General features: G+C 42.2%; 1 protein-coding gene across 3 annotated transcripts in view; it reads right to left on the bottom strand.

Annotated features, from left to right (window-relative positions):
• Positions 1 to 19,733, bottom strand: part of TP53BP1 (tumor protein p53 binding protein 1) — a 30,352-nt gene extending 10,619 nt beyond the window's left edge. For 2 of the 3 annotated variants that reach the window (XR_009484269.1, XM_059824187.1), the window contains exons 1-12: positions 18,852 to 18,874; positions 18,054 to 18,212; positions 17,504 to 17,585; positions 16,443 to 16,588; positions 15,063 to 15,183; positions 14,695 to 14,786; positions 13,458 to 13,660; positions 11,157 to 12,411; positions 3,067 to 3,186; positions 2,202 to 2,438; positions 1,620 to 1,677; positions 327 to 419 (exon numbers count right to left, since the gene is read on the bottom strand). Coding sequence is in view for 2 of the 3 variants with exons in the window: in XM_059824187.1 (XP_059680170.1) it covers positions 327 to 419; positions 1,620 to 1,677; positions 2,202 to 2,438; positions 3,067 to 3,186; positions 11,157 to 12,411; positions 13,458 to 13,660; positions 14,695 to 14,786; positions 15,063 to 15,183; positions 16,443 to 16,588; positions 17,504 to 17,585; positions 18,054 to 18,204 (2,558 nt within the window). In the remaining variant the exon portion in view is untranslated. Of the gene's footprint in view, positions 1 to 326; positions 420 to 1,619; positions 1,678 to 2,201; positions 2,439 to 3,066; positions 3,187 to 11,156; positions 12,412 to 13,457; positions 13,661 to 14,694; positions 14,787 to 15,062; positions 15,190 to 16,433; positions 16,589 to 17,503; positions 17,586 to 18,053; positions 18,213 to 18,851; positions 18,923 to 19,258; positions 19,347 to 19,415; positions 19,486 to 19,559 lie in introns of those variants that run through there. The other variant, XM_059824186.1, reaches the window with a different exon arrangement.
• Between the last annotated feature and the right edge of the window lie 820 nt (positions 19,734 to 20,553).

The raw sequence follows: 20,553 nt of genomic DNA, 5'->3' as shown, positions 1-20,553 counted from the left end.
ATAACAGTAGAAACAATAACAAACACAATAGATCAGAAGATCTTGGAACAGGAGAAAGAAAAGGTATTTAAACAGCTGTAAGTATGATCTCAGTTCTCTCAACCCCCAGATTTTACCGAAGTATATTAGCCAGCTGGAGTCACATCGCCACTCAGTCAAAACCCATGTGAGATACAAACATACAGTACTTACTATACTTACCCCATTGTCCCCAACCTTCTAAGTCACCCAAAGACAATGACTTAGTGCAATTTCTTTGATGTAGAAAATGCACATGTGCATATAAATCCAACCAGGACTGGCAGGCAAAGACTGTGAGGAGTTACCTAAATGGAGAAGTGGAAAGACCATGACCTCTGGCCTCATCCTCTCGACGAACTTCACAGACACGACTAAACACAGATGATGCTTTCTGGGAGCTAGCAGCGCAGATTTAAAACAAACAAACAAACAAACAAGCATCAGGGAGTGAGAAATCCCTTATACAGCAAAACAAGAGTTCTCTAGCCCCTTGGGAAAGCAACAACTGGTTGAATATATAGCTTGTTGACCTATACAGCCACAGAATGAGTGAGGTGGTCAGTCTCAAAGGTCAAGAAACAAGCTGCAATTGCGTAAGTATTTTTGTCATTTCTGCAGACACCCTAACAGCCAAGAGCAATGTAACAAATCCAGAAAACGTACTGTGGAAAACTGTAGTGCCATCAGGAGTTTCACCGTCTACTACCTCTGGTACCCACCAGGGGACGCAGACCACTTACGGCTTACTTCTCAGGATTTTCAAAAATATTGTGAATAAAGTCATAAAGCAGACCCTGAGAGATCAAGTTCAACCTATACCTCCAAAGGCAACCCATCCTCAACCAGTGAGGAATGACTGCCACTCATCCTCAGCGCTGAGGCATAATTACCATCCAGCATGCAATCCTGTGACAAGAAATACTGAGTTTATTTCAAAGTTTTCTCACTGCTTCAAACCACTATACTTCACTCAGATGACTACAAGTCACTATCATCTGACTCAGATTCTTATTAGTACTTACAAACCATACTCCCCAAAAGCTAAAATCAAGCAATGCTAGGCATTAAATATGAGATAAGATAGATACATACAAATCAAAAGACCAAGGGAGTAACTTATGCTTTGGTCAACATGTTAAACTATGATTTCAGTGTATCAGTGAGCTGGTTATGTTTCTATCAGCTTCACATCAAAAAGAGAATTCTCTTTCAGAACTTCTTAGAGATTATATGCAGAAAATTGCACAATAAGGAAAGAAAGCAGAAAACCGTGTATTTGAAATTTAAGATGTGGATAGGGCATTCTGGACTGCACAAGACATGAATTTCTGCTTTGACTACAATCAGAAGGAGGCAAAATGCCGACATTAGTAGGAAATACAAAGCCTGTAGTGAAAGAGCAGGTGGGGCATCTACCTTGCCTATGTACTTAAAACCTGCTGTGAGAGCTAAAGAGTTAATGTCATGACTACTGTTAAAAGCGGTCCCTGCTTCTGTGTCTCATTTCAATTTATTTTTTTCCCTGCTGCTGGTAACGAGCAGAAAAAGGATCTACCCAGACCTTTGTATTAACTCTGTGCAGCAACAAGCCCAGTTACCTGGCAGTAGCTCCGGCAGCAGCAGAGGATCCATCTTTCCTGTCACTGGCTGTAGGCTCTGAAACAAGAAGGAAGGGAAGGATGATTTCACTGTCACCTGAACAGACTCTCCTGTCCCTTCGCAGCCCCCCCCACTCAGCGAAGAGAGAGGCTGAGTAACACTGGACAAAGGGTGCCCAGGCCTACCACCCAACTTCTCATCACAAACCTGAGTTTTTACAAGTTTTAGACTATTAGACTGAATGTCACTGTTCTGATTAAAATATCCAGATTATACTTTTAAGATCTTTTTCCTCCCAATATAATCAAACTCCAGTTCTTGTCCTGTGATGTTGCCACTATACATCTCAATTTTTAGTCTGCTGGAAATACCTTTCCTCACAACAGAGGCCTCTCCTCTCACTCCATCCTTACTTAGAGCATTGCAGAAACAGAGAAACAAATTTAAGTGACACTGCCCGAAAAGAAAAATGAGAAAAATTTCAGAGGCTCAGAGACTGTCTCGGGGAATGCCACAAATTGGTTCTGAGTTAGGGCTGAGATCTAGTAGGACCTGTATGTTTCGAGGTTTCATCCTCTTACTTTCCAAGCTGAATGGCAGGGACTCCTCACTCCCATCATTCACAGGGGTAACAAGGTTCATTCGGAGAGAGAGTTTTGCATCAGCCTCAGGAACCACATGAGAATCTCCCTTCTCGCACACTTCTGACACATCTGCAGATACCACTGCACTTTCCACGGTAACATTGTTGGTCCCCATCGTGCCCTCTGCTGTAACATCACTAGTTGCTATAGTGCTGTCTGGGCAACTATCATCCACTGAAAATAGGAGAACAAAAGAAAGTAAAACAAAGAGTAGCTACTGTCATTCACACTGCTGGGGTTCAGGTCCCAGTTCTGTTTTGAAGATGCATCACTGCACGCATTATTAGCAATAGTGCAGTACTGGAAATTCCCATCTAGAGTTCTGAAGCATGAAAATTCTGTAGCACAGGTATCATCCTTAGCTTGTGACAGAATACTTTACTATTACCCAAGCAGAAATACACACTTCCTTTCACCCAGCAAATGCAGGGTGTTGGTTTGTGAACCTAGCAGAGAAAGTCCTGCTAAAAGATGATGAATACCGGGAACAAACTTCTTTTAGTCTAAGCTCTTTCACTACTCCGGGTCTTTTGTATTCTTTAATGGAGTTCTATGCAGGAACGCAATGAGTGCAAGGAAGACATGTTCCATACCGCCCCATGCTCAGGAAGCAAACACCTTCACTAGAGACCGAGAAGAGAACATAACAAGGAAAGTGTGGAGAAGGGTTGCGCCCTCCCCATAGAACAGCAACGTTTTTTGCCAAGGTAGGTTTGAGTTATCCCATCAGATCCTGCATCAAGAATCAAAAGCTTCCCAACAGGCTTTCACCACAGAACAGAGCCATTCAGGTCAAACTCACCAATTGGTGTGCTGTGTCTTCTGGGTCCCATTTTAAGCTGGCCAATAAGAGGTGGCGTTATGCTGGTCAAGGGCTGAATGACATCACCCTCCTTTGGCAAAGTAAAATGAAACGGGGTTCCTAAAAGACAGAGAGCACCACGATTAGTGATTTCAGGTGACTACTTTGGTCCGAATACCAAAAGCACAGGTTCACCATGCTGTAGAAATGGGGAAAAGCATAACCCTGGTGCTGTCCTGTAGAAGCCCCCCCCCCCCCCCGCCCCGAACAGTTACTGGTTTCAGGACAGCTGCTCTAACTGATCTTTCTCACATTTTGTGTGGAAAATTTCTCTTGGTGAAAATCTGGGCTGTGGTCAACTTGATGCAGCTGTCCCCAGGTGCTAGATAAAAGTGAGACTAAATATCCTGACACGAATAGGACTTTTACAGAACGCAGCTTTGCTTCAGAAATGCTCAGGATTTTCCATAGAAAAGGGAGATGAGGCCTGAAACAGAAATGAAGGTTAGGACAGAAGTGAATTGGCAGAGCTATGTGTTGTCTGAATTAATAGCCTGAAACTGACACAGAATGATGCTTTATCATCAAACAGCCTGGGATAAAGGGTCAGCAGATACACTTCAGATAGCCACCTATGAGCCCAAACAATTAGTAGCAGTCAATTAAGGGTTAGACAATGACAGCAGAAACTTGCCTGGAAAGTAAGCTTTAAGAGAAATAAGAGATACTGCAGTTTCATAACCAGCTGCTGGCTGCCACCAGAAGAGCTGGCCCCATCCTCCTACCCTCTCCAGTACTGCTGCCCCTTCTTGTGCAGTCTCCAGCATAAAGGGTCTGCAGGGTCTACTGGCTGAGGTTGCCTATCCCATCAAGGAAACCACACCTTGGTGGATTTACCATGTGCAGATCTTGCAGGATTAACAGATAAAATACATTAAAAATCTACTAAAATGCTCCCTCCTTTTGCCTCACCCCATGCCATTTATTTGCAAACCTTCAACATCATATATCAGTAATTTGCAGGTTGCTTTCTTTCCAAATTGCACAGAAGTATTTAACAAAACTAACAGAATAACCCTTTCCTCCCCACACTGCAGTCAAAATAGGTTTTCATTATCTTTGTCACTATCTTTCCTTTTCCCTTTTCCTAAAACTGTATTTGTTCTTTGGATTTCATTCAAGATAGTACTCAAATAATGCAAGTCACAATTTACGTAACTCCTGAATTTTAAGAAGCATGTATATAAAAAAAACCCCACAAAACTAAACTAAACAATATTGGAAAATTATTAGTTAAGGTCATGATAACACAAATTCAAGTTCCTTAAATTCAAGAGCTAGCACTAGATATTCAGATACAACTTTTAGTTATAGCCAGATGCAGTGCATCATTCTTCAGTTATACAAGATGCTGACATGAGATTTACAAACCTACACTGTGGCAAATGAAGCCATAAATACACGACCAAGACATAATCCCTCACAGAAAAAAACCCAAGCAGTGAAAAGCTATCTACTGTTCGTTTGAAAACTTTGAAAACCATCACCTGCCCTGCTGTCACAAGTTTTAAAGATACAGAATCACAGAATCACTAAGGTTGGAAAAGACCTGTAAGATCAAGTCCAACCATCAACCAACACCACCATGCCCATTAAACCATGTCCCACAATGCCTCGTCCACATGTTCCTTGAACACCTCCAGTGATGGTGACTCCACCACTTCCCTGGGCAGCTTATTCCAGTGTTTCACCACTCTCTCAGTAAAGAAATTTTTCCTAATATCCACGAAAGCCATACGGTTCAGCAATTGCTGAATCTCAACATCCTTGAGATCAACCTAAGGACTTCAGTTTATTTTTGCAGCGGGAAGGTATTTCATCGTGCAACAGTACTCACATTTGTGGGTGTAGCACATATCGAAAGGCCAACTACCATTCCTCACAAACAGCTTATGAATGCCTGTCATATCATGACAAATCTCCATTTAAAAGGTGTTTTATTTAAAAACTAAAGTCTTTAGAAACTCCACTGAATTTTGATCTATTTAGCTACCACAATCCCTTCTAGCCTACAAATCCACACTTGGCAGGCTAATAACAAATGATCAAAAGGCTTTATGAAATGATCAGCCTGCATTTTAATAAGAGATAATCTAGTTCCTAAACCAACAGATATCATTAGAGAAAACAAACAAGCTTTCACACTCACAAGACCTGAAAAAACATGTATGCCTGAAAGCTTAATTGCTTTCACATAACTGCATCAACTGTTGTGACAATCAAAAAGGTTAATTCTCTCTACAAACTCTTCTTACGTCTTTACAACCATCGTCCTATAACATTTCCTTTTATCTTTCAGCATCAAAAGACTGAGTCTTTCTTTGGCCCACTTTGTCCCTCTCAAGTTTGCTAACACTAAGGTATAAAAAATTTCATTTGCTTGGGTCACACTTTCACAGGGAGAGCTGGCTGTTTCTAGCACAGCGCAGATGGCAACTACCAGCATAGCGCAAAACTGCACCCTCATAATGGAAGGAGACAAAGGAATCTCCCAACTCTGCATGAAACTAAGTGAAGCAGAGCTATCATCCTCTTCTCTTCTAAATGAAAAGGTTAAGTCCCACCGCCTTTTCTACACACTGTGATGATTCTCGCACACTACTACTACATAGATGGCCAGCCTGCAGCTCTCAAGCAGTTCAAGTGCAGCTCCCTCTGCTCTAGTTCTTCTCTCTCACCCATCACCTCTACAAGGGATGTGGCACATCTACTGTGGCTCTCAGCCACATGAAGATCTACAGAGAAGGCTAGTAGCAGTGGATGGCCACTGTGTTTTCTGTGCATACAGAAGGGAGGGGAAAAAAACCCCTAAAAACCACCACCCCAAAGAACGCCAATGCCTTCTATTTAAAAACTTTTGCTTTCTCTTTCAAAAAGCCCATTCTTACCTCTGTGCTTAACTCACTAGCACAACTATTTAATAGACAGGACAAAAGCTTGATTACATACATTTTTCTCCACTGGTAATTCATATCTAGCTGTGATATATCAAAAGGTCCCCATTAGGAAATAAGAGAAGTCTTCCAGATTAAAAATCGACATTCTAGCCAGGCCTGAGGGAATGTTAAAAAGATTTAAGAGTTTGACAACACAACTCTTCATTACTTTAATAAAAATACTAATTTTTTATTTAACCTGGTATGTTTAAACTTTATTATAACTATGTTAACTGTACTGCTTATCTGCTTCTTCTTTATTTTGTATTACCAGTAAAAAGATAACTTTCTGAATAAGGTTTTGTATGTACAAAATTGTACAATCTACAAAAAAGATTTCATGAACAACCACAACTTCTATAAACTCCATAGAGTCCTAGAAACAGACTTCAATGAGTAAATTTCTTTCCCGTATCCTTATATTCTATCAAGTTCTAGCCTTTGAGCATTTTTTAGTAGAGTAACTAAACAGTTAATATCTTATTCAAGGCAACTTCAAAAACAAAAAGACACCTCCCAAACCTCACCATCCAGTTTCTCCTCCTGCTTCTTGGACTCTTCTCCAAGACCCTTCTAGTCCTCACCCAAACTTTGTGCTTATGGATGTACGCTTCATAATCTGTTGATAAGGGATTAGACTCCTGTTGGAAGTAACTATTATGAGAACAAAGCTGCTTTAAGAGAAGAGGGATGCTCTAAAGCTCTTCACACCTTAAGGACTGAGTGACGGTAAGAGAACAAATACCACTCTACATACTTTTCCACTATGCTTCATGAGTCTGAAGACAGCAGGCAGAACATCTCAAAAGGCTGAACTCTCTCCTAACACCAATCAGCCCTTTAGCGTAATACAAATGTGTAAAACACAACCACCAGCATTAATTTGTGTGTTCATTTTCTCCAAACAGTGGCTTATTGTTTTCTTTCAGAAGTAAATCCAGCCAAGTGTGATGTGTTTAAGTTGCACTTAGATTTATCTAAGAAAAAACATTTCAAGTACAACATAACAAGGGAAATGTTGCCTCAAGTTAAACACTATTTTGTTCACACTCTCTTAAAAAGGAAGTTTTGGATTGTGAACTCTGTGAAAGGACATACTGAAGTGGAACATAACATTCAACCTTGCTATGTAACTACAGCTACTCATCTTTATTTTATCATCATTTCAGCAGTGTACTGCAAAGCATGTTATTTTATTTAATAAAACCTATACTGTTCTTAAGTTCAAAGACCAGTACTGTTCTCTGACTATGCCAAATTGTCTTAAGAAACATGCAGTCCCAGCATACCAAATGCCCTGGACTTGTTCACAGAAAAGTTAATTTGAGATCACAAAATACAATGGGATCAGAACACCTTTGAACTTCCTGACCAGTATTTTGACCAGATCCCTTCAAAGCATTTTATATAATAAAGCTTTTTTTCTTCTTTCAGTTAAACTGTATCTAAAATTTCATCATTCAACTTCATCTTAAATAACATTTGAGCTCCTGCAACCTCTGCACTTCCACAGTAGACTTAATAGAAGGGAAACAGATTGTCAGATACTAATATCAAGTTCCTTCATTCTTGCCATGTGCAAGTTTCTACATAAAATTCAAGTTCCCAGATTTTGAAGTTTTCAGAATTAGGGGGCATCAAATGCAACTAACAGCTGGTAAGACAGAGTTCCTGTCAAACTTCCTACTGCAGGAAGCTTTGAAGTCTAAAAGTTTACAGAGGCTCAAAAAAACCAAACCCCACACACAGAAATTCCATGGTGAGGGAGAAAACCACACCTATCCAAGATACCAAAAAACAAAGACATCACTTCAGATTCAGCATGTTCCCAAACCATACTTTTTTCGATGATGAAAGACAGACTTCTGAAGAGGTATCTCCCTACTGCATTTTTGCCTTTATATTCATCCATATGCATCTGCTATTCAATACTGGGGAAACTTGTATACCAAGCTAGACTGCTGCAGTATAACTGTTATTCTGCCTGTTGCAGTATCTCAATTCACAAGGACCATGATTTTCAGCCTTTAGCTTAGAGTTATCACAAAGGCACAATGACCTGTTGCAAACCACTGAATGGGAAAGACTGAAAAAACCCCACCCCAACAACAACAACAAACCCCATTAAATGGCAACAGAATAATCTAACACTAACAAAGAAGCCAGTCTTCTTGGTCCAGAGTATCTCAAACCCTGGTGATTCAGATTTTGTGTGCAGTCTCCAAAATGTGTCACTGAAGCTTTTTTTTTCCTAATTTGAAAAATTACAGCATGATTCAATTGTACCACTTATAAACAATATTCAAAGCTTTCTCTAAATATCATTAGACAAGCAGCCTCCAAACCTTGGATAATATGTTGCTAAGACACATCTAAATACCAGAAATTAAGAACTTAAATCTGAAATTCATGACACTACTGTCTTGATTGACAAAACAACCCACCGAATTGCCTCCAGCATGTTACTTGCTTAGCACCGGCTCCCTAAGGCTCTATTGTCAGAGAATGCACTAAATTAAAAAAAAAAAAAATCACTGCATTTCTGGCCAACTGAAATACTCTACTTTCACACTCAACAACGAAGCAGTTTTCTATAACATTCTGAAAGAAAGTGATGGATACTGGTTATGGGATGTTAAAGAATGCAAAACCAAAAAACGCTCACAAACATCTGACTGGTCCTACCGCATTCAGAAGAATGGGTGCAAAAGTTACATCAATTACATTGCTATGATAGCTGGTATATTAAGCAGTGCTCAACAGTACAGATTAATTTCTACAACTACATTATTGGGAAAGTGGAGTTTTAAAATCTAAACAAAGAAGATATCAGAACCCCTAAAGCATGGGAGTTTTTACATGATTAAACATACACTTAGTTCAAAATAAAGTAACCACTGCAGAAGTCATTCTCAGATGTCAGTGATGTTAAAAAGCTGTGGCCGCAAGGATCCATACTCCTTGAAAATAATTTGAGCTTTATTTTGTTTAAAAATAGGTCAACAGATACTTACAGCAAAGTCTAGCTTGAAAACTGCTGTTATCTTTTGCTGGAAGTCTCTCCAAAACTGAAGACCTGCATAAGCACTCCAATCTCTTTTCCACACCTCGCTGTAACCTAATTTCTGCCGGTATCAATATTTACCTGTCATTCTTATCTTAAACATAAGATACTACCTTCATCCTACTTTTTAGTATCTCGAGTTTCTTCTCACCAGCCAGATAACCATTTAATAGTACGGAACTTTCTCAAACTTGTCAGCAAATTTTATATTAAAAACACACGTAAGAATTACACTCAATCCCTTTTCATCCAAGTCTCCATCTAACACTTCAAAGTCATCTCACCTACTTCTGTTCAGACATAAAGAAGAAAGCTCTTCATCTTGTTCCTTTTTGAAATCTGCCATTCTGACCTTTCCAAACAGGATCACATGTTCCAGAAGTCAGCACCGTTCAAGGTCACAAGAACTGAAGAAAAGGGGAGGGAACCGTATAAGAACGAGCTCAAAAGGCTTTCAGGAAGAAACAGCCAAAGCTGCCATAAATGGCAGCAAGGATCAGTTCGTAACTGGAGAAATGAAAAAAGTAGTTCAGAAAACAGTAACAAAAAATACTGGACTCATGAGACTTACGAGGGAAGTTTTGAAGAAATGCACAGCTCTCAAAAAAACCCAAACACAAATTGGCAAAGAAAATAAGACAGATGTCCCTCAGTGACAGAGAACAGAAAATGATTCAGACCGGTTATCAACTGAGTACGTAAAGGGAAAAAGGCAGCTGAGTGTTAGGAAATGTTTTTGAAGCAGTGTATCTTACACTGATTTCTCAAAAGCAAAAACTAGAAAACATTATCACTTGAACAAAGCTCTGCAGAACAGACTATAGGGCTACAGAACAATACCATGACCTCTGAGTGGTAAGAGAAATTCTACCTAGCCCACAGCTTTATAGGTTCCACAAATCAAAATCAAGGACTGGTCAATCTGAATCTATCAGATGGTTCACAAACATCTTCCCTGCTAGACATCTCATTTAATTCTAATAGTACTGCACAATTCTATTGATCTTCCATTGCACTCTAACTGAAGGACTTAGATAATCCACAGAGCATAAACTACCTAGCAAATCAGTGAAAAGAGTTACATAAACCTCTACTAACATACCGGTCTGTTCAGGAGATGTAGAGACAACCATCAACTATTGATAACTACTGTTTTCAGACCCTCAACTTTCATAATCACCAACTTCAGAAGACTGGAAGTCACCTACTGTCATCATAAGAGGGGGAAAACTCTCACTCTCTGATCCTGCAGTTTAATGAAAGATTACTTAGATCTCAAAAATGTGTACAATTCAAGAGAAAGCTCTAGTAAAACTTTGTTTTCTATTACTTTCTTATTTGAGGAGTACGGAACTCTGTTTTAAAATGAAGCCAACTAAGAGGCAAAAGCTCCACAAAACTGAGGTATAGCATCCCACGTTTCTTGTGTAACACAACAGCATGTTAAAGGGATTTCAACGGACCATGACAATACCTGCTGAGCCACAGCTTACACGTGAGTGAAAAGCCATTCTACTTTAAAATAATCTCAAGATAAATTTGCTGTATTAGTTTCTAGCTCAAAGCTGCTCCATACGTCCCCACAAAGAAAATTCTCCTCCAAGAATGAAAAAAGAAAAACCAAAAAAAGTAAGGAGACCTGCAAGAGGGAAAGTACAGACTACCACACACTCATTTCCTTTCAAGGACACTACTGGTGTTGCTTCTGGGGAAAAAAAATATTTAAAAAGTTATAAAAATCCCTGAGCATTGCCAAAGTCACAACATTCTGAGTTTTCGAAGTTGCTCTGGGTTTCTGCCATAAAACATCAAGAGAACGTTAGGAACAAGAAGTACCTTATCATTCTTGTCTACAAAAAGTAATGGCACGTTATTCACGTAACACAGTAACTTGTAGCGCTGCTCTTAAGAGACACTGTTCAACACGCATTCAAGATCAGTGCTCCCTGAAAACACCGAGGATTGTATACAGCTGTCCTTGACATGATTCAAAATACGCACCTGTGAACTACCAACCTAAATTCACTTACCACTTGAAGGACTGGGGGATTTAGCAGTTGCCTTCTCCTCTGGCTGCATCTGCTCTTCTTGCTCCAAATTCCTTGTCATAACAGTACCCTCCGTATTCTTTGGCACCTGATTCTCCTGTTGAATCACTAGCATGTCAACCCCTCTCTCTTGAAGTGGTGGCTGATTCCCTATTATCATTATCTGTCCTAATTCTGAACAACCTGGATGTTTTTTGGCACACAACGCCACTTCCGATGGAACGTCACTCTTTGACTTAGGAAACAAATTGTTGTGCTGTTCCAGCAACTCCCCTACAGAAGGCTTAGATAAAAATTTATTGAACTTTGGCATGTTTTCCGAAGCAGCCTCGAAGGACAGTTTACCCATGCTCTTTGCCTCTCCAGTGCTAAAAGTACAATCTTTTGAAGTTTCTTTTCCCTGGCCTTCTGGTCCAATCTTTTCTAATTCTTGGGCCTGATCAGACAAATTTTTGCTATTTTTACAAGAACCATCAGCAAATTCCACTTCCATATCTTCAGGACACTGTACTTCCCTTTCAAGAATAAACCTCTGAGAAAGCATTCTATTAACAAGGGACCCATCTTCATTTATTTGCTTCTCTTCTACTTGCAGTTTTTCTTCTTGTTCTTCACACTGAGTCTCAGGAACTGCCTCAGATTCAGAAGTCTCTTCCAATGAATAATCCTCGGACTGTGCTTCTTTACCCTGAGCATGTAACAAAATCTCTGGCAGACCAGACTGACCTGCAGCAGCCTGACTTCCAGAAATACACTCGATCTCCTGATGAGCTGTAGGGACTAATGACCCATCTCCTGCTACATCTGCACTAACTAACTGCATCACAGGCTTTCCTGCAGTCTGTAAATCCTCCTTTTTTGCTTTTTCACAGTTTTCAGAGAGGGCTTGATCACCTGCATCCAGCCTCAGTTTCATGTTGTCATTCTGCACAGAACAGAGTCTCAAGTCTGAGGACTTGCATTCAGAAATCATCTCTACCTGTGTGGTTTCGCTGTCTTGGCCCGTGTTCAGAGAGCCTGAACTGACTTCTGTATTTGTGGGCTGGCTACATTCGCTTGCAGAAAGCATCAGCTTACATGACTCAGAAGGCTGTGACAAAGAGTCACTTGTAGACATCTTTGACAAAGCATCTGTGGGTCCAGAGAGATCTCCTGGTAAACATAAACGGGTTAAAGCAGCAGCTTTTTCTTCTCCTTCATGCTTCTTCTCTGGGCTCTGAGTTGGAACAAAGATATCCTAAAATGAAAAAAGTGAGACATGAAGCATCAGCACATCCCAAGTAGGACTGTTTATTTGTTATTCCTAGAACATTACACTGGATTATGGAGCAGAGCAAGCTCAGCACAAAACTACAGATAAAAAAAAACCAAAACACAGCAACCTTTTTTCCCCCCCATTTATATGAGTCATAATTGCTCCCTTCTGGCTGAGAAAAATTATCACCACCCATTACTTTTTAGTACCTCTGTGGCAAAGTCAGACACAATCCTTGGTACACCTTTCACACTACCAGATCATGAAGTACAGGTCAAGTATGGCAAATTAGTAGCTATTTTTAGTCAACCAACCAAGGGTTCTGGAACGATTCTCTGGAGGAGTCTATTATACTAGCATGAAAGCCACTTTCACCTAAAGAGAAGCCCTGCTTTGACTACTAAAGTCTCTAGTACAACTTTTATTTTCTGCCTTAAGCTGATGAAATTTGTAATATTAAGCTATAAAGCCACTGTCTGTTAAATCCCTTTGAACAGTAATAACTTCCAGAACCAAAAAGCACAAGGGAAACAACAGATAATAAGGATAAGCAACTTGAAAAATGCAGTAAATTAATTCTAGCGTTGTAGGAGAATACAAATGCTTTATTACAAAACAGCTTCACTTTCTCCATGACAAATGATGCTAAGGTCTATCCTGATAGAAGTCTAATTTAGGACGCAGTTTGAGATGCAGGATGCACAGTTCAGCATCAGAAAGCAGCAGCCTTTCAAAGAGAGAAAGAAATAAAAAAAGGCACAAAAAAGGTTTCTAGCATAGATTAAAAGACAACAAATGCTACATTGGGTAACTCACTATGCCCTCTTAAGCTGTTCCGCATTTTCTCTGCACAATAAACTGCCACACAGTATGATCAATATATAACTGTGACTGGTGGGAACAGGGAAGCTCATGAGAACCATCTTAGCAGGAAAGCTCAACACAGAAGCACAGAGGCTGACTCAAACGCACATCTTCTGCAATAGCCATATAAAAAACTCAGAAGAGACATCTACATGAACCCTTACATGAGAGAACTCTGGTTGTGATGGTATAGGTAAAGATCCAGGAAAGAAGTTTGGGGCGCTCGGGGACACTGGAGTTGAAGCCTGTGGCAGGACAAGAGGTCCTGGTGGGATACATGGGATGGCCATCTCCACTGGCGTATCTCCTCTCTGCTTCTGCATCAGCTCTCTTCCTTCTGCACGGGCAGATATATCCATCTGTTCATCTGGTTTGAAAGAGCAGAAAATACATTACTAGCAAATAAGTCTTGCGTTGTACCTAAAGTTGCCAACATTCTATTAAAAGACTTGTCTTCAGTGACGTATGCAACTTTCTCATACTTTAATGGGTGAATCTAAAATCTTCGCTCCAGGTGAATTCTTTTTTTTGGGGGGGGGGGGGGGGGGTGGGGGGAATCAACAGACACATCCATATCCTTAAATTTAAGGGGGGGAGAAAGTGTTTTGTTAAGAATTCATGTAACTATTTTGCTACAGGTCCAGAACTTTTACAGTTAGAAAAAGGTATGTGAAATTTATAAAAAGCATTCCTCTGAGGTGTTTTTTCCTTTTGCTATCTTTATTAAAATGCAACCAAATTCAGACCCCAGCTAATATAATATCTATTCTAAAAGTATTTCACATTCTGTAACAGGAATCTCACAGAAAGGAATGGTCATTTTGTATCGTACTAAAAGTCTGCATGGATGGATATCTTATCCCTGATGGCGAATGGGTGCTTAGAGAAAATGTTTAAGAACCAAGGTATCATATAAAGCAATCCCTCTTTTGGCATGGCGTTCTAGAATACACACATATAACATAGGAAAGCTTTTAAAAATACTGTGCAAGTCATCCAAGTTAAAGTAAAATGTTATGATGCAGTCCTCCGTCCTTTCTATTGCCCTAACAGTACATAGTTACTACACATACCTGCCTGTAGCAAGAAAGGCTTGTCCCTAAGAAAGGGGAACGATTGCAAGCAACAATCTGTATCCCATACGAAGCATTTCCCATCTTTCAAGTGAAGGGGAGCTAGCTGACGGTACTAATTTTATTACAATAGCTATGCAGGAAATATTGACAGCATGTCAGCATCTGAATCACAAATACAGCTCTCCCTTCATCTACCTCTTTCAGCATTCTCAATCCTGCTTTACTCTTTAAATATAATTTTAGCAGGTTTTGAAAAGGCTGCATGCTCAGACTAAACCACAGAGCACAGAAACACGACCACAGAGCAGCATGCAGAGGATTTTACCTTTTGCTTGCTCCTGTTCAGTAGGACTGCTGGGGACAAGAGCATTGGATCCAAAGGCAACAGAAGGAGGAATAACTAGGCCTGAAGAGACACTGCAGACCAAGAAAAGGGAACATGGAAAAGACGACCATACATCACTAGAAAATGCATTAACTTCTCCCCAAATGCAGCTCCAGCTTGTCACTCTTATGCTTACTATTACGCTTGTCACTCTTATGCACTCTTGTCCAGCTTACGCTCCTCTCATAGTGCAAAATTAAAACACTTATTGCTTAAAATCAAGCACAAGTCCTTGAATAAAGAAAAGAGTGGTGGAAATGCACTATTGCAATTAAGCTATTGCAATAGTTTGGGGATTTTTTGCTTACTTGGAATGACTCTCCTGTACCAGGGATCCCTGTCCAGAAAGCTGCAGGAGTTGCAGACTGCGGGCAGGGGTGCATGCCAGAGAACTTCCCTCTTCCACCCTGGTTATCGGACAGCCACTCCCTGCGGCGGTTTTGAACAGAAGGAAGTAAGATTAGAAATGTGGCCAATAACCAAACTGATCAGAAAATTCTGAGGAATGATATTCCACTACCGCACAGTTACTTCTCGGGTAGGCAAGGACAAGCTGATTTTCACACAGAGCTGGAGAAGGACTGCACATGCAAGTTCAGTGTGTGAAATGTGAGCATAACGTAGTTAAGATGAAAAAGATAAGTTTGTATCTGCAGAATAGATTTTTATCAGGCCAGACTGTACAAGTCTTCCTACTTGGGAATTTTAAAAGAAAAATCCCCAATGGCTCCAATATCAGCACATTTGATCCAGCGCTAGAATGCAAATACAAGCAAGGTTCTTAACAAGACAAGACACCTTGCATTGACCACTGACTCAGTGTAAGTAGGAGGTTGTTATTGAACCTTCTATATACAGAGGGTTCATGCACAAGACCATACTGGTATAGACACAGTTGTGCACAAATTAAAACTAAACAAAAAGCATAAAGTGAGACTTCATTTAGCTCATGCCTTATGAACTGTGACAAAGTTGCTTTTCAAAACTTTATTTTCTAGGCCTTTCACTATTAAGATTGTTAAGAACCTTTCTATTTCTTTATTAGCCTTTCAGTTGTGGCTACCAAACCCAGACATAGACATCCTCCTAGCAAGACATATAGCGATGACCTCTCTCCTGATCCTATTTCGTGTAACCTCTTCTCTTACAGGAACAGAACACTAAGCTAGATGACAAATAAGACTGACCAAAATTGTGGTATGAAGATTTTGATTGCAGAATCCTGTCCTATCCCAAACAGGAAGGCCAATTCAGAGGAGTAAGGTGGAATGCTTTGCCAAAGTTACCCGGCATAAGAAGGTCTGTAATATTTGCCTACACTACTTATCCACACTTTAGATTGTGTGTCACTACAAACGGTGAACATTATCATTGCCACTTTCAGAAGAGGGTAAAAGGTTTTTTTTTAATTTTTGTTCTTCAAGGGGCACAGAAAGAAAGGAAATTAAATGTATTTAGCATGCCAGTGTAACTGTTCTAACAAGAAGTGACATTTAGACATTGCTCCATAGTCTAGTGAAAGAGGTTGTGGCCCTCCATTTCCAAAGCATTCTCAATTTTAGCAGAAATTACGTGAAAATACTCACAGCACCCTGCACCCTAGAACACTGCATGCCTAAAAAGATCAAGTAGGGATGACTAGGATGATCTCTGGGATGGAAATTTTGGCTCTGCTTGTCTACTGTTACCTGTTGCATTACTCTCAGGAAACATCTCTTCCTGACTTGACAAGGTATCTGACTCCTCGTGACCAGAATCAAGGGACTTCTCAGTTTTAGAGGGGTCACAGACAGGCATTTTTTTCCTGGTATGCTCTTCTGCTTCCTGCAGAGTTCTGGAAAAGCAAGACACAGTCACTGACCTGAGAAATTTGAAGTACGAAGTAATACTGCAACATTGTAAAGAAAATTTATCAACACAGATGAAAGACATTCACTTGTGTATACCACAGGGGAAAAAAAAAAAAAAGAAAAAAAAAAAGAGAAAAAGGAAGACCAACCTCTCTCTCTCCTGACAAAATAACTTGTTCATCCTTGACAAGTTACATTTTCAGAACTGTTTTGTAAGTTTTGTGTCAATCTAAGTGATGGTTAAATGGAATGCAGATTGCTCTAATGACTTCTATTCAATGTGAATTCTAGGAATTTTGTTTCACCTCCTTTTTAATACTAGTTTGTGGCAGAATATGACAATACAAGATGAGCTAAGTATTATCCTATCTGGCATAAAAGATATATAGAGAATTTTCAACAAACTGAAGTTTCACATTTAAAAATAATTAAAACTATAAAGCTTACAATAGCAAATACTCAAAAGCATCCTGAATAGCCACCACTTAGCCTTTAGATTTCTCCTGTGGGGCCACAGCCCGTGCTGCAGTGATTAAGTTATTCTGAAATAACTTCTGCAACTTAAACTGAATTATTACTTTTAATATATTCCAGTCATTTAACTTCAAGAAAATTATTAGTATATTTTATTATCCAGTGCACTCTCCTTTAAAAATAAACCTATTGATATCTTTGTGTGTAAGAGTTTGACACCACCTCTTTTCTCAGCTAGGAATGGTGAAAGCACTCCTTAGTCAGCACTGCTGCAAAAAGGTCTCATCAGTAATTCATCCTTCCCTTCACTTTTCTCTTTTGCCTTGAAGCCTGAACCCTCCTACATCTAAAAATCTAGTAAAAAAGACACAAATCAACTTCCAGAATGTCAGCAAGAGACCTACAAAGAACACGGACTGTTTTACCTTTCAGACTTCTCTGGCTGGCCTTCCAAAGCAGTATATGCTTCTGTGCTGGAGACAGTTTCCATGCTGTCCCCACGCAGTTCTAGCAAGAGAGAGGGGAAAAAAAATTATTACTCAGGTCACCTGGATTAATATACAAAGAGAAGAAAGTGTAGTTCTGTAAATTACACAAATATCAAGGCAAGCTTTATATGAAAAAAAATTAATCTTCAACTATCAATGATAACAACAACAACAACAACAAAGGACAGGATGAGGTTTTTACCAGGAAGGGAATTCAGTATCAGATTGTCTGAATAGTCTGGAAACAAATTAGGAAAGAGAGCTGCAAGAATCAATGACAGCACTTGGACAGTTAGAAGAAAACAAATGAACTAGCCCAAAGGAAAGAGAAGGCAAAATTCTTTTCAACTACCAATGAGCTGTGAACTCATTTTTGAAAACTATTATTTCTGTATTTCCTGTCAAAGAAACATAACTTCTAAAATTTACAGAAACCAGAGAGAATTGACAGAGCAACAAAATGACATCTAAGATCATTTTCACATACCATCTTTAGTATCGTTCTTCACAAGTCTGGAAGAAGGAACAGCAGCTCCAGGGTGAAACTGATGCCTAGCACCTTCTTCATTGGGCTCGAAGTCACTCTCAAAGTCCTGGCTCTGTGAAAGCTCTAGAGCTCCAAAATGCAGCTGTGACATGCCTGTATCTAACACCAAACATCCATAACTAACATATATACACCAAAAAAATAAATCAAAGAGCCATCTATCACTTTACAAGGGCAAAAGATACACCCGCTAACAAGAAAAGTATTTAGGCTATTGCTGAAACTCTGAATGAACTAACAGACTCTGATCTCGGTTGTACTAATTAAAAGTACGGTAACAGAACAGGGACAGCGGCTATTAACTCAAAAACCAGTGTTAATCAGCAAGGTCTTATGTAATGCCATTAGGTACTGCAGCAGATTTGGATTCCGTGATGAGAAAACAATCCTGATAATGCACAGCCTGTGCCTGAAAGTCCTTTGATGACAACCACCATTGCCAGGAGTTCTTTACCCTGCCATAAATAGGCTCCATCTCCTAATGGTCATGATGCATCCATGCCCCTTCTAAGGCATTTCCTGTCTCCATGGATCCTTGTTAACAATGATATGACATCACCGTTTTTTTTCAAACACCAAAGCATACTGATCAACTTCCAGAAAAAGACGCCAATTCTGACCTGCTATTACCGGCACAACTACCCCTAGGGAGACAAGTGAGGCAGCTGAACTGAAAGACTAGACAGACGGTTGATCAGAATCACATCCCCAATAAGATACCTGGAACCGAGAAGTTACCTTCTACACATGGCGACGTAGGACAGTCCCCAGCATCACCTTCACCTCCTTCTCCAGCCTTTCCAAGGGCGCTGCAACAGAAAGACTTATTCACATCGCTCTGGGGTTTCCTGCAGGCTGCCTTGTTACAGCCCAACTGTGTTCTGAGCGGTTGCTTTGCAGCTGCAGCACCTGACCAGGCACTCCCAAGCCCTCTGAACCGCGCACCCCGCGCGGGCCGGGCCGGGCTCCGGCGCCTGCGGCGCTACGCTGGGGCGGGCGCGGCCGCAGCCAGCACCGAGCTGGTATTTTAGGCCTGGCCTCGGCGCGCCACAGCGATTTTACAGGGCGAGGGAGGCCCAGGAGCAGGCGGCGAGAGCCGGCGCGCCTCGCCGCGGGATGGCGGGCGCGGGGCCCAGCCCACGTACCTGCTCTCCCCGCCGGGCGGTGGCACCTCCTCAGCGACGCGGCCCCGCGGGCCGGCGGCATCCGGGTGGGCAGGGCTCTCCATCGGCTCTGCAAGCACAGCGCCGTTAGCGCGGCTGCGGCCCCCGGGCACCCCGCGGCCCCGCGGCCAGGTCTTACCTACGGGCCGCTCCCGGGCCGCCCCGCCACCCGCGGGTGCCCGGCTGCCGGCAGGACCGCAGACGATCTCCTGCAAAACAGACGCACGGGCCGCGTCAGAACCGGGCCGGGCCGCGCCGCGCCGCGCCCGCGCCAGGCGCTCACCAGCACGGGGCTCGGGCTCCGCCGGGCCGGCAGCCGGCGGGCCAGCACGCCGAGGCAGGCCTGCTCCGCGTCCTCCTCCGAGCCCGCGCTCTCGGGCTGCGAGTCCTCCACGATCAGGCGGGGCGTATCCTGCTGCGAGAAGCCAGGGTCCAGCTGGCTGCCGCCGCGCTCCATGCAGGGCGCCGCGGGAGGCGGAAGGCTCGACGGAGCCCAGCCGCGGCCCTACGCCCTACGCCGCCCGCCCGCCACACCGCGCCGCGCCGCGCTTCCCGCGGCCGCCATCTTGCAGCGCGCCGATTGGCGGCGCGCGACCCGCCCGCCCCGCGCCGCCGTCGCCGTTACCAGGGAGACGCCGGCCCGGGCGCCGCCCGGCGGGTCTTCGCTGGGCGGAGAGGCCCGGGGCCCGAGGGGGGCGCCGGGGACCGGCGGCGGCCCCGCCGCCCAGAGAGGGCGTAGCAGACGGGGAGAGAGAAAGCAGCCCCGTGCCCTCCGCCCCGGCGGGGCTCGCTCGAGGGCGATTACGGCGACTTCCCGACGGGCACAGGAGGCGGGCCAAGGGGTTGCGGCGCGGCACCCTACCGACCCCCTTCCCATCAAACGTACAAACTCGCCTGGCTCCGGCCCCGGCACGTAAGTGAATACTGCTGCTCCGGACAGCCGCAGCCCTGTGTGTAAACCTTTAGGTATCACAGGAAAGTGACATCTGATTAATTTCCCTGTGTTTACATTAATAAACGGCAGAATCACAGAATCACTAAGGTTGGAAAAGACCTGTAAGATCATCAAGTCCAACCTTAAAAAAAAAAAAAACCCCAAAAAAACACCACAAAAAACAAATCACAACACACCAAAAACCAACCCACCCAACACCACACAGCACCATGCCCATCAAGCCACATCCCACAATGCCACATCCACACGCTCCTTGAATACCTCCAGGGAGGGTGACTCTACCACCTCCCTGGGCAGCCTGTTCCAATGTTTCACTACTCCC

The sequence above is a fragment of the Gavia stellata genome, chromosome 13, assembly GCF_030936135.1.
Source record: "Gavia stellata isolate bGavSte3 chromosome 13, bGavSte3.hap2, whole genome shotgun sequence".
NCBI lineage: Eukaryota > Metazoa > Chordata > Aves > Gaviiformes > Gaviidae > Gavia > Gavia stellata.
Note: the sequence above shows the minus strand (reverse complement) of the source record. Positions and strands in the feature narration are given on the sequence as shown.